Source organism: Camelina sativa, chromosome 6 (assembly GCF_030686135.1).
Source record: "Camelina sativa cultivar CO46 ecotype springtype chromosome 6, ASM3068613v1".
NCBI lineage: Eukaryota > Viridiplantae > Streptophyta > Magnoliopsida > Brassicales > Brassicaceae > Camelina > Camelina sativa.
In genome coordinates, this window is record NC_141885.1 from 27,259,003 (window position 1) to 27,275,690 (window position 16,688).

Genomic DNA, 16,688 nt, shown 5'->3' on the forward strand with positions numbered 1-16,688 from the left:
ACTCCTATTTCTATATTTTTTTTTGCTTTTTCTCCTATATCCAATATTTGCTTCCTTGGATAGTAGTATTTTGATTCCTTAACATATATGATGCTATGACCACTGAAGTCTATGACCTCTTCAAAGGATAATACTGTTATTTTTGGTAATATTAATCAAATGTTATCTTTTTATATTCAACAGTCAACATCAAATCCTTTTTTTCTTCTTTTTATTCAACAAGTCGAATCCAAATTTTGGTGTGTTTTTGGTTAGCTAAAATAACTTGCTACAAAACTAATCATAAGTCAGTGTATATAACATTTAGTAACCAAACGGTCCAGCCCCCATCAAACCAACATCTTTTTCATATTTATAACATAGCTTTTCCCTCCCCACGCAACTTCAACCAATATCCCAAAAAAAAAAAGAAAAAAAAAAATTACATCTCTTCACTTCACATCACACCATGCATCATCATCATCTTCCATGCAATCGCAAACCCTTCACAACCATCTTCTCCTTCTTCCTTCTCTATCTCAATCTCCATAAACTACAAACCATCGAATCTCGAAACCCAACTCAGTTCACGAACAACCCAACCCCTGACGTTTCTATACCGGAGATCAAACTTCACCTTCAACGGTACGGTTACCTCCCTCAAAACAACGACGTCGACGACGTTTCGTTCGTGCAAGCTCTCTCTCGTTACCAGAAAAATCTCGGTCTACCGATAACCGGGAAACCTGATCCCGACACGTTGTCACATATTCTATTACCAAGATGTGGATTCCCTGATGACGTGGTGGACCACAAAACGGCACCGTTTCACACAAGAAAAAAATACGTGTATTTCCCCGGGCGTCCCAGGTGGACAAAAGACGCCCCACTGAACCTCACGTACGCCTTCTCGCAGGATAACCTAACTCCTTACTTGACACCAACAGAGATACGGCGCGTGTTTAGACGCGCTTTCGCCAAGTGGGCTTCGGTGATCCCTGTTAGCTTCGTCGAGACAGAGGACTACGTCGACGCCGACATCAAGATCGGATTCTTCGCCGGAGATCATGGCGACGGAGAGCCGTTCGACGGCGTTTTAGGTGTTTTAGCGCACACTTTCTCGCCGGAGAACGGTAGGCTTCATCTGGATAAAGCGGAGACGTGGGCCGTTGATTTCGATGAGGAGAAATCAAGGGTGGCCGTGGATTTGGAATCTGTGGCGGTGCACGAAATAGGTCACGTGCTTGGACTAGGGCATAGCTCGGTGAAAGACGCGGCTATGTATCCAACGTTGAAGCCAAGGAGCAAGAAAGTGAATTTGAACGTGGACGACGTCGTTGGAGTACAGTCATTGTACGGAACAAACCCTAATTTTACGTTAAGTAGTTTACTTGCGTCAGAAACTTCGACGACCAACCTAGCTGATGGTTCGATGATGCGGCCGTCTGAAGGAATCATCTATTCGACTTTGACTACTGTTATGGCGGCTCTTTGTTTTCTTAATTGGTAGGTTCGTATAGACTGGATACAATTTCTTTATTAAAAGAAAGGAATATGATTAGTTCAAAGTTCAAACAAATCTGAAAATGTATAGAATCATACACACATAGGAGACTGGTTACACTTTTATGTTTATGTTTTAGTTTAAAATGTTTAAGACTATTCCATTTAACAACAAGGTCCATTAAGATTGGGTTTGAGAAATTTATGGCCCAACCCAATGGATTGCTGCTGATGATGCTAAACTGAGATCTCAGTCGAGAGACCAGAGCTAACACAATTAGTTGGATAAATTAAACGTAATGGTACTTGGAAGAAGTTGTTAACTTTGGCCTACTGTTTGAAGAAATTTCAGCTCACTTCGTTTATACCAATTGTTGTTGTTAGGAATAGGTATAACCAAAAGACACACAGGAGGATTCTTTAAACCCGGATATTGTTTTTTTGGTTTGTTAATATCGTACAGAAAATTCTTTAAAGATTATTCCTCTGTCTTATAAAGATTGATGTTTTACACATTTTAAAAAAACAATGATTACTGAGTTTAAATATATATTTTTTTTTTGACTAAATAGATATTTTTAATTTTAAACCAATAACAATTCAAAATTTTAAATATTTTCAATGATTATTCCTTGAAGTTTACAAAACATCAATCTTTGTGAAACATTTATTTTTGTCTCTCAAATTGAGATTAAATTATATATAAATAAAGAAAAAGAAGAAAAAAAAACTGAAGACATCCGACACATTTTCTTTGGATATCTCTATCCCCAATTGTCGTTGTCGCATTGAAAAGCAAAGTAGGCTCCATGGCCCATAATCATATTAACGGTACGGCCTGGTTTAATCGCTTTCTTCTTCTTCTTCTCTCTATATCATTATTTGGGGTTTGTTCGTATTCATCATTATTTGGGGGAATATTTTAAGTGCCTAACAAAGACTATTGCAATTGTCGTTTGAAACACACAGAAACAAAAAAAAAGTCTCACACTAGCCTTTGGTAACACATAATTGTTTGCATCGCTACGTACTTTTGAGTTTTATTCGTTTTTTATGCACACTTCTAAAAGACTGTAAATATAGATTATTTATGTTTTTGATGGATTTCATACTGCTATATTTGAATCCTGATGATTGTAAAAAACAATATTCTGAAATTGTTTCTTGTGTTCGCAATTAATTTTTATTGGCTTAGACAATAAATATTATCTATGTGCATTCTTCTAACTATAATTGATCATCTTCAACTTCATTGGTTCCCTATATTTGGGGCGGAATCTATAGTTCATTTGACAAATTATTGCTTAACAGCAATCTTTTTTGTTTTGTCACAACGACACATCTCTTATACGTTATCTTGTTTTGTTATATTTACGCTATTATTTTTCTCTATACATATAGATAAGTCGTAGGCTCATCAATTTTCATCGTTAGGTAGAATATTTAAGGTTATGTAAGAGTAAGTCCCATAACCATTAATCCAAATAGACATCAATTAGCATTCTTGGGTTTTACATGAAAAAGTGTAGTTAATTTAGATAATATGATAAAGGAAATTGTTATAAACACTTGAAAGATTAGAAAAAGTAAAGAAGGAGACAAGAGGGATAAAGGGAAGAGCATATGGTCTATCATCTTTGCATGTTATTCGTCAGAAGAGATTATTTATCTAAAACCAAAAACGTCTCCTTTTATTTTTCTTTATATATATTAACTTCATATTCTTCTCTTAAAATTTGACTTAAAAAAAAAAGATCGAGTGTTGTTGAGAACAAAAAAAACTTATAATAATATTCGGTGTCATTATGGGCACATGAGGCCGCACGTGTTCTTGCTGTTTACTTTGGGATCACCGTCCTCTGTCACGTCACGTGATTCAAGAAAACAAAAAAAATCAAAAGAATAAACCAAAAATAAAATAAAAAAGTTTAGTGGTATAGTATTAGTAAGATCAATAATGACATATATATATTCGTTGCTAACATATATAATATAATGTCAATATATATGGGAGTTACGAGCGTTCTTAGTGGTCACTTGCTTACTTCGCTACTAGAGTCACGAGACCACAACATTTGGGGAGTATCAAATCCGTAAGTCAATTATAATAACTATACTACCATCTTTTCTTTTGTTGGCAACAAAACTACAAAAAAGAAAGAAAAAAAAAAGTTTTCAAATAAGAAGACCATAACAAAGTGAGACTCTAATTGAACGAGAGAGACTTTTTTTTTCTTTTCTTTTGGACAAATAACGAGAGAGACTAAAGAAAAGTGTTAGTGCCACCGTACGTCAATGTACTTTTTTCCTATTATTTTTTTTTTTTGTTTTGAGGGAACCATACATATAGTACTCCTATCTTATTGCGGCAAATAGCTAAATTTTTCTTGGGTAAATTATGGTATAAATAGTAAAATATGAGTACATGAAATTTAGCGAGTACGAAAGTGAACCTTCTGAGCCAAGAAGAAGGTGACAGCTGGAAAAGACACTGTCGGTTGTAAGTGAAAAAAAATATTTATAAAAAACAAATATCTCTCATATAACCTCTCGTTCCGTGCCATCGTGTTTAATTAATGCTGAATGTGCAGTGGGGTTGGTCCCTTGTGCGTAGTCACTTTGTTTGGTAACAATTTTTAAAAAGAAAAAAATACATTACGATTTCACCATAACTCATAGTACTAGTATAGTTTTGTGTTATGTATAGTATTTTTAAAATTATCTCAATGTGATCAAAAACCCTAGCAAGCGTCACACGACACGGCCCGTTTCTTTCTCCCTTCTCTTTTAATTAAAACTCATTTAGTTTTGTGTACATTCTTAAAATAATACAATTTTTCGTGCAAAATCATTCAATAGTTATTAATTAATATCTCAATGTTTTGGGAAAATTGCACGGTGTTGCACAACATATTCAATTCAAACATATCAAAATTCATACTTATTACTTACATTCGTATGACTTATGAGGTTCATTTCCAAAAAAATATTCTTTATTACTCTTTTGTTACTTTTTTAATGCATCCTCTTATTATTCTTCTTTTGCAATTTTATGGCCCCCACATGCAGCCACGTTGTTAAATTACCCTTTTCATTTTACTAATCGTTTATTTTATTTTCGTAAAAGATGAAACTAAATTTATCTTTAATTAGAACTTTGTATGGATAGGTCAATTACTAAAATTGTCGGTACGTACCATAAAGCATGTGTTATGCCCTACATATCTTTCGACAAAACAAAACAAAAATAAGTGAAAGAGGGTAAAATTAGCTTAATCAATAGTAATAGACGTTTATCCGCCGAACAACTTTTTTTACTCGTTTTAAAAAAATAAAATAATTCAGACAAATTGGCCCTCTTCAATTATTCGTCTGCAGCATATACGGTGCGTTATTCCGCTAATTAACCTTATTTGATAACACTTCAAGTTTTTTTTTTGTTTTCAGCTTAAATTAAGCTCATATTAAGTATATGTACACACATATTACTTCGACAATGGGGCAGGTTTTTTTCGGCAGAAGAGCAATGCAAATTTGTCAATTCTGGTTTAATATATACAGTATGTACATAAATGAAATAACGAATAAAGTTTCATATACGGACATGCGTATGATTATATATGAAAGAGAAAAGGAGCACAGATATAGATAGATAGTCATAGACCCACTAAATAAGTAAATAATACGTACACAATATTATAGTACAGAAGCAATGAAAGAGACGTATATATATGATGACTGAAAAGATTTTTTGTAACTATAAGAAAAAACAAAATTTGAAGTTATACACTCATCACTCATGGTCTGGTTCTATATCATAATTCTCTAGCTCAAATGCGGTGATATATATCACAAATGTTAAAAGCGAAGTTAAATGTGGTGAAATTTTGAAAAATTTTGTGATATTTTTCTTAAATCAAATAATAGTTTTGTGTTAATAAATTAGAAACTATTAAATCAATGATGATCGTCTGTGATGTTAAGAATATATATAACCTCTAACTTTATTTCCCACCTGATTGGATATGGAAACTGGAAATCCATAACTATTAAATTAAAAGAAAATGAGATCGAGTAAATTATATAACAATCCACTTGAATCATTGATCATGTAGCTAATCTCAAAAACGTAACCACACATTTCGATCACAGTCTACACCAAAAAAAGTTGCTGAAAAAACATTACTTATACTTAAGCTACAACGTATGTTGGCTTCGTCAAATTTATTTTAATAAAATCACGAGGGGAAAGGTGAAAAAGTTTTGACCAACAAAAGAAAGAAAGAAAGGTGAAAACATACAAAAATTACTTCATCAATTATCATCACCTCAAAATCAACACATCGTTTTTCTTGTTGATCTTTTTTTTTTTTTTTTTTTTACTACGGTTTCAATCGTGGATGGGCTGCCTATATTATAATTAAACACCTTGAAAAAATAACAAAAAACACATTCATTCCTTTATAAACTTAGGAAATTAACTTCAATATTGATCATTATAACAATAGCAAGTAAGTGCATAGTTTTAACTTTTAACTCTCTCTTCTTCTTTTTTTTTTTTCTTATAGATAAAGGTGGACAATTAAATAAAATTAAAGAAGTGAGAAGTGAATAAGGTCGAGTCGGTCACTCACGGTGCATGGTCACTCTCTCTGCACGTTCTCTTACCCTCTCTCTCATCATCTCCCCTATTAAAGACTCTTCTCTAACCAGTCACACAGAGAGTGAGAAAGACAGAGTCAGAGAGTCTTCTTCAGCAATAGCTCTAGAGCGAAAGAGAGAAAAGATCATAAGATGGACGTGTATGGCTTATCTTCACCAGACTTACTTCGAATCGACGACCTTCTTGATTTCTCCAACGAAGACATCTTCTCCGCCTCTTCTAACTCCGGTGGTTCCACCGCCGCTACTTCCTCTTCTTCTTTCCCTCCTCCTCAAAACCCTAGTTATCACCACCACCATCTCCCTTCCTCTGCCGATCATCACTCCTTCCTCCACGACATTTGCGTTCCCGTACGTTTTATAAAACTCTCTCTCTCTCTCTCTCTCTCTCTCTCTCTCTCTCTCTCTCTCTCTCTCTCTCTCTCTCTCTCTCTTTCTCTCTTTCAAGATTTGACCAATTTCGAAATCGATCATCTTCTTGATTTTTTAAAGATTTTGTATTTGGTTTTGTGTGCAGAGTGACGACGCAGCTCACCTCGAATGGCTCTCGCAGTTCGTCGACGACTCTTTGGCTGATTTCCCGGCGAATCCAATAGGAGGAACCATGACTTCAGTCAAAACCGAGACTTCGTTTCCCGGGAAACCAAGAAGCAAACGATCAAGAGCTCCAGCTCCTTTCGCCGGAACATGGTCACCGATGCCACAGGAATCCGAACAGCAGCAGCTTCACAACGCCGCAAAATTCAAGCCGAAGAAAGAACAATCCAGCGGCGGAGGTGGAAGACACCCGTCGTCGTCATCGGAGTCAGGGGAAGGTGGAGGGATGAGAAGATGTACTCACTGTGCATCGGAGAAGACGCCACAATGGAGGACAGGACCACTCGGACCTAAAACGCTATGTAACGCTTGTGGAGTCCGGTTTAAATCCGGTAGACTTGTACCGGAATATAGACCGGCTTCTAGTCCTACTTTTGTTTTGACTCAGCATTCAAACTCTCACCGGAAAGTTATGGAGCTTCGACGGCAGAAAGAGATTATGAGACAACCACAACAAGTTCAACTTCATCACCATCACCACCATCCGTTTTAGTATCATCACTTCACTTCCCTCGTCGTTACTTTTTTCTTTTTCCGGAGGTTTTTTTTTTCTTTCTTTTTGTGGTTCTTGGGGTTGGGTTTTTGGGATAGTGTCACGTGATGATGACGTGTCGCGATCCTAGCGGCGTTAATCACGTGACCGACGACGATGGGAGCCTAAAAATTCTTTAGTGTTTAAAATCGAACGTTGCAAAATCAACCTCATTTAATTGGTAATTACTACTATAATTTTTATATCTTTGCTTTGCCTTTTCTCCTACGTTATTACTTCAGTCATAACCCTTAAATATATTTTTACAAATAATTTACGGAGGATGAATTAGAAAAAGCTACATTAATTTCCGCTTACACTAAACGTCGTCAGCGTTCAGTTGTTTAGTATATATTATCTACTTGCACCCTTATTGCGACTTCACGTTCCGACCAAATTTATTAGATACGAACCGGAAGACGAAGAAGATCATAAAGTCCTATGGTTCCGGTTTACGAAATTGTGATTTAAGGCCTAAATCCGAATTCATTCGGGGTGCCAAAATATGAAAACTCGTTGTTTTACTTTAGACTACGAAATTGATAAACTCATTGAAAGTTTTAAATTAAAAGATGTACTTAGTGAAATTGGAATTCGATACTAGAAGAAAACTGATTATATAAGAATTGATTTCAGTTAAAATTCAAAGTGAAAACTGGATTTAAGAATACACCTTCATGGGAGATTTAACTATTGCCAAAGAGCTAAAGCCCTCGAAAACATGAGGCATCTTTGGCATTTGACACAAAAAAAAAAAAAAAAAAAAAAAAAAATTCGAATCATGTTGTAGACATTATTATTGTGTAATTTTGCTCCATCATCTAAGAACCCAAGAGTAAACAAATTTTGTAACTCGAAAATGGGGTTTAGTTTGCCTCATACGGAGATACCATAGTTGCTGATTTTGTTCACTTCCTTTGTCAAAGCGTTTCTCTCTTGCTTCACTTCAGACGCGCGGTTCGATATCTGAGGGTGAACAAATAAGATATCTCCGTTATACAATGTATATAACTGGTTTGCTAATTTATGCTAATTTATTCTAAACTAAGTCATCAGCTCCTAACTCCAGATCGAGCTCCTATACTATATCCTAGACTAGCATAGAGACTTATAGATAAGTAAAACTTACTTGAGAGCGGAATCGAGAAGCTTCCCTCTTTGGCAATTCTTTCAGTACATCTTTCAAACCTGTATATACAAAATGATAGTTTTCTTCTTCTATTTATCGATGTCTTTAGTTTCACAAACCGTGGCATTATAACACAGAAGGGTATTAAAAACATACCTGCTGCTTGCTTTTCAATCTTATAGGCTGAGTGGATTGCACCTCTGATCTGTTTGCCTGCTTGTCTGTGTAAGATAAGATGGAGAAAGTTAATATACTATTCATAGCTGATGCATATCCAATATACTGATCTTGTATTTCGTCTGGATAATAAACCTGAGTTTCATCCTTCCTCTAATCAATTCCTCTTCTGCCATAGTTGCAACTCTCTGAAACAATCAAATTGTTACGAATCCAAAAACCATAATCCAATAATAGCTTCCAACAGACTTTTAAATCTCTGAAACAAAATTGACTAATAATCAAGGGTATATATATTTATAGATAGAGGTTAAGATAGAGATCTGTCGCATTCATGAGAAATCAACTTCTTTACATTGACGAGAAGAGGTAGACTAAAGAATATACTTTCTCTATATTGCTTCATCCCTGAATGAAACATCTTTAATTTCGATGCAACTAGAACCATTCAACCAAAGGAATCTAAGGCAGAACCTAGCTGTACGAAACCTAAACAGCTAAACCCTTTCAATTTTTTTACTACTCGACAGACATTCTATTTCAAAGATTATGGGATGCTGAAGCAAACCAAAAAAAAAAGAGTAATCTAGCTAACTAAATGTAAACCATAGGAAGTCTTCTCCAAAAACGTAAAACCTCACCATGTCGAAAGTTTGAAAACGAACAACTCTTAAAGCAAAGAAAGGGGCTTACCTCTAACTTTTCACTTTGGGCTGTAAGACGATCCATTGATTGTCGCAACTCTTTTACTTTAAGATCTGCTCTAGAAAGCAAAGCCTGCAAATCAAAATATAAGGTCAAGACTCAAAAACCAGCTTTAACCACAGACAGATCAGTTTATACATTCAACAAATGCTGCACAACACTGACCTCTTCACTTACAAACATGCGTACAGTATTGTAATATACAAGTCTTCTCGTCTCTGCAAACAAACAAGAAAAATCACTAAAAGAGTCCATAACATAACATCTTAGAAGATTGAACTCTAGAGAGATAAGAATATACAGAAAACGTACTTCTCAGAGCAAAAATCCCAACCCCAAAAGCCAAAGTGCCTGATATAACCGGATGAGATGCAGCAACGTTCACACCATCTGCATACAAAAATTGACACGAAGTATCCAAGAAAGTGGAAACATACCTATGAGCAGAGAGATGAAACATAGTCAACACGAAGTATCCAAGAAAGTGGAACAGACCTTTAATCTTCCCAAACACCATTTGTTCGTAAACGTTATACTCACAAGCTATCTCTCGAAGAGAATCCTATATCACAAAAACCTCGATTACATGTTGTGAAATTCCCAGATTCGCTTGGATTCCAATTAAAATTAGGGGCTCGTAGTAAAAGCTTACGATGGTTTGGCTCGTGTGAGCTACAGAAGTGTCTCGAATTTGAGACAATCGAGCTTTAGAGGCGTCAATGGTAGAATCCACCGTCTCCGTGATCGTCTTCTGGTACACAAGCGCCTGACGCAGTGCATCATCGATCCAGGAAGCCGCATTTTCCACCGTCGTCGTTGCGATCTTCTGATACTCCGGCGGATGAACTGGCGAATATTGAGGAATCGCCGGCGGATTCGCGTCGTTCATCTCTGAGGATGATTCTCCCAAAGTTGTCATTAGAAAAGATCTCTCCAAAACTGGGTTGCGACCTCTCTCTCCTTCCTTGGCTCAAGGTCTGAAGAATACCCGGTGGATCAGTTAATGACCCGAATATACTTAACCGGGCCCTGTTTCAAAATTGACAACTTAAGCCCCTGAAGTTTCAATTATTTCCAACATTTCCCCTTTATTTCTTAATTGTTCAATTAACTCTAGAGACTTTCTTTTGTTTTAATTGCTCTTTGGTATGGCTGAACACTTTAACATCTTTAGTTAATCAGGGTCGTGCTAACTGTTAAGCCTCAACTATTGCACTCGTTTGTATTTAAGATCATGTTGAATACTTCAAACAATTATGATAACAGTACCCACTTGAGAAGTGTATAAGTAACTCATGCCTATAACTTGTGTGAAGAATATTGAAACTTTGAATGTCAACAAACTGGAATGGTTGAGATCGTTTATACTCAGGTAATAAACAACAAAATTAAAACATTCACTGAAACCACTGTCTAATATTTTGATCACTAGGATTCACTTAGGGAGTCTTTTTTCTTCAAACTATAATCTCTTTCTCATCACTTGACAAAGTAGAGCTTGCCCATGACATGAAGGACAGCGACGAAAGCAATGAAACCGATGCTCATGATAAGGACAACATTAGGGGAGATCTTGAGACCGGGTGCATCATCGGTGTAGAACTGAAGCATGGATCCAGCTGCACCACCAGAGGCTCCTCCTCCACTAGCACCGCCACCTGGCTTCCTCCTACGCATGCTTGCGGTTGCAGCTGCACTTCCTCTCTGTGGAGCACCACTTCCCACCATTCTTGCTTCTCTTCTTTACTATCTGAGATACAGTGTAAGAAAGTTAGGACATTAACAACTTTGTATATTACAATATTGAAAGCAAAAGATTTATCTTAAATAGAAAGGAGACATCTAAACACCATTAAGCTAAGATATTTTACGTTTTATAGCCTTTAAAATTTGCATCCTAACCAAAACAAACAACTAAGTTAACCAAAATTAAACTACAATTGGCACATTGTTCCATTCCCTGTTTAGCTAAAACTCAACACAAATTCGAGTTTAAACCCAATTCTATAAGCTCTGGCAATCATGTTAAGACTTGGTACATGTATATTGAAATTGAAACACTCACAAAGCACATAGTATCGATTTCATTATAGGTTCTACAAAACTATTAGCATGCAAAGATAGATTAGATGGGAGCAATGCAAAATAATCCACACAGCGAGTCAAAATTCAAACATGGAGACATAATACAACAATGAGCAAGCAAAATTCATTAATTTCACATATGCGTAGGCAACATTTAGAATGAAAAAAGCAAAAAAAATCGAATCCAGATCGGAAAATCCTAAAACACCGATTCAACATCGAGATCTCATTATCAGATCTACGCACAACACCTGATCTAATAATAACCTATAGATCTAGCAATCAGAGACATGGATCGTAAAACAACAACGATAACAAAAAAAGACTCACACCTGATTCGGCTTAGAAATTCTGATGTCGACGACGAGAATGATACGAGACGTGTAGAGAATTGAGATTTGAAGACCTTCGGAGTTGACCGCAACTCTTTTTAACAATTCTTATAGCAAGACGAGAAACACTCGCCACGCACCTTTTAATGTTTTAGCCAATCACATATTGCCACCTCAGCGTAACTATCAGAGCTTTTTCTTAAAGCGTTAGTGGGGGAGAGTTTGGATATAAATTAATTTAGAGCCTAAAATTAAGGCCCAAAAAGCCCAAACGCTTTACTCGTCTATAAGTCCATGACTTTTTTGCACGACAGAAAAATTTAAAGAATTTAAAAGAAATGTTTGCTGAATAGAATTAAATTTAAGTAGGGACATATTTTTTTATATTCAACCTAAAAGATTGATTGTGTGTAATCATTCACTTTATTTGTAGGTCTTATGAGAAACGATTTGAAGTGAAAGGTATGATTTTACAGGCAAAATTAATGTTCATTAGTATAACTTTTGATTCCCTAAATCAAAGGACAACAATCTAAGCCAGAAAAGTCTCTTAAAAAGTTTATAGGTGATTTTAATTCCTTCTTCTTAATATACTAAAACAACTAATGGAGAAACCGGAGGGGGAAAAATGTGAATCATGAAAGAAGTTTCGTACGTGGGCACGTACGTACGTACCAAAGTACGTAGACATTAAAAGCATTTTCATCTATTTTTCTTCTAATTAGATCTGGAACACGAATCTCGAGATGGAGACAGATATGTGAATCAGAGGGAGAGAGAGAGAGAGTGTAATGATGCATATCTATCGGGGCATAAGGTTATGGAAGGAAGCCTGACATTTTTTTGTGTACGGCCACAGAGTCGACATATACTGTGCGACTGTTTTTTTACCTTCGTACGTATCGATCCATTCCAAAATCTTATTTTCATTCATGTGTTCCAATCAATCAATGCTATATAGTATATTTACTATCGGAAAGCAGTAATGCTCTTGTTTTGTTGAATCTATATACTACCATATGTATACTCTTTCCTTCGGTATATATATATATATATATATATTTTTTTTTCGGTCTTATATTAAATATAGAGGAAAGTTTACACTAGTGCCATAGGCACCATAGGCACTATTAAGCTTTGGGAAGAGAGAGACATAAAAAAACAAAGACTGAAAAAAGCAGGGTGAGTAATCACTACAAGAAAACATCACCAATTCTGACCAAATTTCCGACTGATATATTGGTCGGCTAATTACACGACCATTTTCCAACCGTTAACCGACGCAATTTAAAAACAGTTGGTAATCGGTCGAAAATTAGCGACAGATACATATGGTTGGATATCGGTCGGAAATTACCGACGAAATTACCGACCAATAAATCCGTTGGTAAAAACCGACTGTTTTCCAACCAACTTTCTAACTGATTTTAAATTCGGTCGATAAATGGTCGGTTATAAGTGACCGCTTTAATCGTCGGTAAACGGTTATAAATTTCTGACCAATTTCCGACTGACTTATTACCATTTGCGAATCGGTCGGTAAACGGTCGATCCGTTGCAACAAAGCTCTACTGGAATTTTAAATTCTACTGATATCTCCATGGAAAATAATGCTTTGATCGGTTTAGAAGAAAACACACTTGACGAGATATTAGAAAATTCTGATGCTGAGCTGGAAGAATTTGAAGAATATATCGACTCAGCATCATCATCTGAATATTCTTCTGATTCTGATTAATTAATGGAATGTAATTTGTTTTTTTTTTCAATTCTGTAACATTTTGTTGGATGTAATAAAGTGTATCATTGAGTTTCGTCATGTTTGGTTCACATAATTTATATTGTAATATACGAAGTTTGATTAACACAAAAAGCACGTTTATCCACTGAATTTGATTATAAAAATTTTCAAACTTAGGAAAACGAAATTACATAGAATTAGTTTAAGTTTAAGGTTGGTACTCGAGTCCAAATATAATATCTCTTGTGATTGTAAATATACTTTTAAACTTATTTAGCCCATTGTTTAATGTATAAAGCCTCTAATGGGCCAGTGTGTTCTCGATTTAGCCCATTTTTTATTGTCTAAAAGCACTAATATTTGGATAAACCTAATTAAGCTTCCACGATTCCACACCTCTTCGCAGTCTCTTCTTCTTCGTCTTCTCTCATAACCCTAGGAGTTCTTTTCACAGTCTCTTCGCAGATCCACCGTTGTTTGCCGCGTACTCGGCGTTTGCTTGCCGTCGTTTCACCGTTTAGTCGGCGCCGCTCCTCCATGACGAACCCACCAGTCCCACCACCGGTAAACCCTTATTTACCCTTATTACGCTTCCCATTTGGATTAAGGCTACACTTTCATGTTGTTCTTCTTTACACATGAGATTATTTGTAAGATTATTTGTAATTTTAAGGCTACAACCTTAGCAATTGAACATCCCTGTAAGATTATTTGTTCTCTATAAGCGAATTATGGGACTTAGGCTTCTCATATTTTAACTTCTCTTATTTGATGTCTAATTGTTCTATTTTGAATTATTTTTTACTAACAGCTTTGTTTTCTCATTGTAGAACTTCAATCGTAATGCATTTCTTCAATATATGTCACAACAGTTTAGTACACAACAGTATAGTAGCTCAACACCAGAGTATGACACTTTTTATAGGCCTATCATAAGTGAAGACCAGACAGGTAGTATTCCAGACTTTGAAACCAATGTCTCTCCACCAGCCGATGCAAACGGTTCTGTTCCACCAGCCGATGCAAATGTTTCTGTTCCACCAGTTTCGGTGGAGGACCTTCTCATTGCTCCAGGACGTGAAACTCTCAAGTATCTTCATTCCAAAGTGGAGCGAGGAGCTATTTGGTAAATTATAAGTTAAACCTATATGTAAGATTTCTTAGTTTAGATTAGGTTAGTTATTGATGTTATTAACTGGTTTTGTGTAGGTTTAAGCGTGATCCATATGGTGTAATTACAAAGTCTATCTTGAGAATGCAAAAAACAGATGTCAAACCTGCTTGCTTGACATATCGTTCTCTTCCCCCTGAGACTAAAAAACGGTGGTTTCAAGCTTTTGCGGTAAGATTTCTTCTATAATATATGTTTGATTCACATCATGTGTTTCTCTTGTTATTTACTTCATGTGTTTTTTTTTGTTCAGCAAGAGTTTAACTGGGATCCCATCATAACAAAAATAGTTGAGATAGAGTTTGAGAAACAAGCTGCCTATTCCTTCTCTAAGAACTTAGCTGAGTGGAAACAAAAATGGAAATGCAATAAAGAGAAACCTATACATATGACAGATGATTTATGGAAGGGGTACATTAATATTTGGTGTGATGAGAAAGTTGCAGGATTGGCATCAACAAACTCACAAAAAAGGAGAAGCAACCCAGATGGTGAAGGAATTCCAGTGCACTTCAATGGAGCTAAATCATTCTATAGGCGTAAAGATGAAATGGTAATTTTGAATTTCTTTACATTTCTTAAGAATTATCATTCAAATGCATATTAATCATGTTCTTTTTCCATGTATATAAGACTGTTGAAAATGGTGGAGTCGAGCCTAATATGATGGCTTTCATTGAGGATGTTTATAAAAGTAAGAAAACTGGCAAGATTGTCTACAAGAAGGCTAAGCAGATTGTGGAGACTTTAAAAGAACAGGTGAATGACCTCCAATCTAAAGAGCCACTTGAAGATCGATTGGTTCAGCCTCTCTCTTGTCCTGAGATAAACGATTTGGTTCGCAAGGTGCGGGGATTCCTTTTTTCTCTTAACATGCTTTTTACCATACCAAATCAACTTGACACTTCTTAACTATTTGATTTTTAACATGATGTTTCCATATTTTTTACATTATTCTTGGTTGATTCTCAGGCAATACCCAAAAAAAAGGGTAATCGATTTGGATTTGGATTTCTCCCAGATCATGAAGAGTTAGATGCTCCCTTCTTACCCAGCTTGGACCATGAAAAGAAGTTAGAAGAAGCATACAACAAGATTTCTGAGTTAGTTAAAGAGAAAGAGGAAGATACCAAGACAATCCAGTACTTGAAGGATGTTATTGTCTTCCAGCTGAAGAAGAAGAAGATGATGATGAAACTCAAAATTAAAGTGTTTTAGTTTGGCTGGTTTTTTGGTTGTATTAGTTACGGTTAATATAAGAATCTATTAATGTGGTTTAATTGACAATAACTTCTATTTATATATTTTTGGTATTTTCTGATATTTAATTAATTTAGTATTTTTTTATTTTTTATTAATTTTTATTTTCGGTATTTTACATTAATTTGACAATATTTTGGTTGGAAAATAATTGGTCGGAATATCGGTTGGAAATTAAAACGGTTGGTTAACAGTCGGTAATACAGTCTCGACCGATTTACGCCGTCGGTAATTAGTCGGTATTTTTCTAACCGAAATCCGACCGATTTTACCTAACAGAATTTCAACCGACGATTCGGTCGGAAATTTCCGACCGATTTCTAACTAAATAAATTTCCGACCAGCGATTTCCAACCGATTTACAGTGGTCGGTTAATGGTCGGAAATGCCTCTTTCCGACTGATTTTCGACTGATTTCACCGTCGGAAACGGCTATGTTTTCTTGTAGTGAATGAATCTTTCATGACAAATGAAAGTGAAAGAACCATAAAGTGAGATAGGAATCTTGTTGTTGAAGCGTCGTGCTTGAATTTCTGTCGTGTGCAAGTAACCTCCTTCTCATAAGTTGATGAATCCTTCCGTATATATAATACTTGATAAAAGCTAAAAGTATAAATGATGAAATTTTATGACCAAAAAGACTGTCGAAATACTCGTTATTTGGATCATCGAATGGATCACACATTCTCATATATACTATTTGATTTAGAAGATCAATGTTCACACTATACTCTTACTTTCAAAATGACAAGGATATGTCATAAATAAGGTGGGGGAAGGTACAAATAGTAAAGAAAGAAGAAAAAAAATAATTG

The 16,688-nt window shown here is 35.6% G+C and overlaps 4 protein-coding genes and 1 pseudogene across 6 annotated transcripts; 3 read left to right on the forward strand and 2 right to left on the reverse strand.

Moving 5' to 3' along the window:
- Positions 1-236: 236 nt before the first annotated feature.
- Positions 237-1,651, forward strand: LOC104793460 (metalloendoproteinase 4-MMP pseudogene; annotated as a pseudogene). Its single transcript, XR_015559558.1, has one exon. The product of XR_015559558.1 is annotated as a metalloendoproteinase 4-MMP pseudogene (transcript).
- A 4,433-nt stretch (positions 1,652-6,084) lies between these two features.
- On the forward strand, positions 6,085-7,480 carry LOC104793461 (GATA transcription factor 2-like). Its single transcript, XM_010519813.3, has 2 exons — positions 6,085-6,495; positions 6,662-7,480. The coding sequence occupies exons 1-2, from the start codon at positions 6,277-6,279 to the stop codon at positions 7,232-7,234; spliced, it is 792 nt and encodes a 263-aa protein (XP_010518115.2). The 5' UTR covers positions 6,085-6,276; the 3' UTR covers positions 7,235-7,480.
- Positions 7,481-7,874: 394 nt separating this feature from the next.
- Positions 7,875-10,297, reverse strand: LOC104793462 (RGS1-HXK1-interacting protein 1). Its single transcript, XM_010519814.3, has 9 exons — positions 9,937-10,297; positions 9,780-9,846; positions 9,597-9,674; positions 9,450-9,502; positions 9,273-9,356; positions 8,715-8,767; positions 8,559-8,623; positions 8,403-8,461; positions 7,875-8,239 (listed from the first exon to the last, which is right to left on the reverse strand). Exons 1-9 carry the CDS (start codon positions 10,201-10,203, stop codon positions 8,150-8,152), a joined length of 816 nt encoding a protein of 271 aa, XP_010518116.1. The 5' UTR covers positions 10,204-10,297; the 3' UTR covers positions 7,875-8,149.
- Positions 10,298-10,565: 268 nt separating this feature from the next.
- LOC104793463 (protein transport protein Sec61 subunit beta) lies at positions 10,566-11,838 on the reverse strand. The gene is made up of 2 exons (XM_010519815.2): positions 11,702-11,838; positions 10,566-11,034 (listed from the first exon to the last, which is right to left on the reverse strand). Exon 2 carries the CDS (start codon positions 11,010-11,012, stop codon positions 10,764-10,766), a length of 249 nt encoding a protein of 82 aa, XP_010518117.1. The 5' UTR covers positions 11,013-11,034; positions 11,702-11,838; the 3' UTR covers positions 10,566-10,763.
- A 1,926-nt stretch (positions 11,839-13,764) lies between these two features.
- On the forward strand, positions 13,765-15,936 carry LOC104793464 (putative transposase-like protein At4g04430). 2 transcript variants are annotated; one of them, XM_010519816.2, is made up of 6 exons: positions 13,765-14,006; positions 14,273-14,568; positions 14,652-14,784; positions 14,867-15,166; positions 15,247-15,459; positions 15,586-15,936. In XM_010519816.2, exons 1-6 carry the CDS (start codon positions 13,980-13,982, stop codon positions 15,829-15,831), a joined length of 1,215 nt encoding a protein of 404 aa, XP_010518118.2. In that variant the 5' UTR covers positions 13,765-13,979; the 3' UTR covers positions 15,832-15,936. The 2 variants fall into 2 exon arrangements, with proteins under 2 accessions (XP_010518118.2, XP_010518120.2); XM_010519818.2 differs by having other exon boundaries at positions 13,819-14,006; positions 14,368-14,568.
- The last annotated feature ends 752 nt before the right edge of the window (positions 15,937-16,688 follow it).

Bases quoted from the DNA above. Each gene is read 5' to 3' on its own strand.
- LOC104793464 (XM_010519816.2), top strand. From the start codon at position 13,980: ATGACGAACCCACCAGTCCCACCACCG. The intron at 14,007-14,272 runs GTAAACCCTTAT...TTCTCATTGTAG, and splicing joins ACCCACCAGTCCCACCACCG to AACTTCAATCGTAATGCATT. The intron at 14,569-14,651 runs GTAAATTATAAG...GGTTTTGTGTAG, and splicing joins GTGGAGCGAGGAGCTATTTG to GTTTAAGCGTGATCCATATG.
- LOC104793461 (XM_010519813.3), top strand. From the start codon at position 6,277: ATGGACGTGTATGGCTTATCTTCACCAGACTTACTTCGAATCGACGAC. The intron at 6,496-6,661 runs GTACGTTTTATA...TTTTGTGTGCAG, and splicing joins TCCACGACATTTGCGTTCCC to AGTGACGACGCAGCTCACCT.
- LOC104793463 (XM_010519815.2), bottom strand. From the start codon at position 11,012: ATGGTGGGAAGTGGTGCTCCACAGAGAGGAAGTGCAGCTGCAACCGCA.
- LOC104793462 (XM_010519814.3), bottom strand. From the start codon at position 10,203: ATGACAACTTTGGGAGAATCATCCTCAGAGATGAACGACGCGAATCCG. The intron at 9,503-9,596 runs GTACGTTTTCTG...GTTTGTTTGCAG, and splicing joins TGGGATTTTTGCTCTGAGAA to AGACGAGAAGACTTGTATAT. The intron at 8,624-8,714 runs GTTTATTATCCA...TATCTTACACAG, and splicing joins AGAGGAAGGATGAAACTCAG to ACAAGCAGGCAAACAGATCA.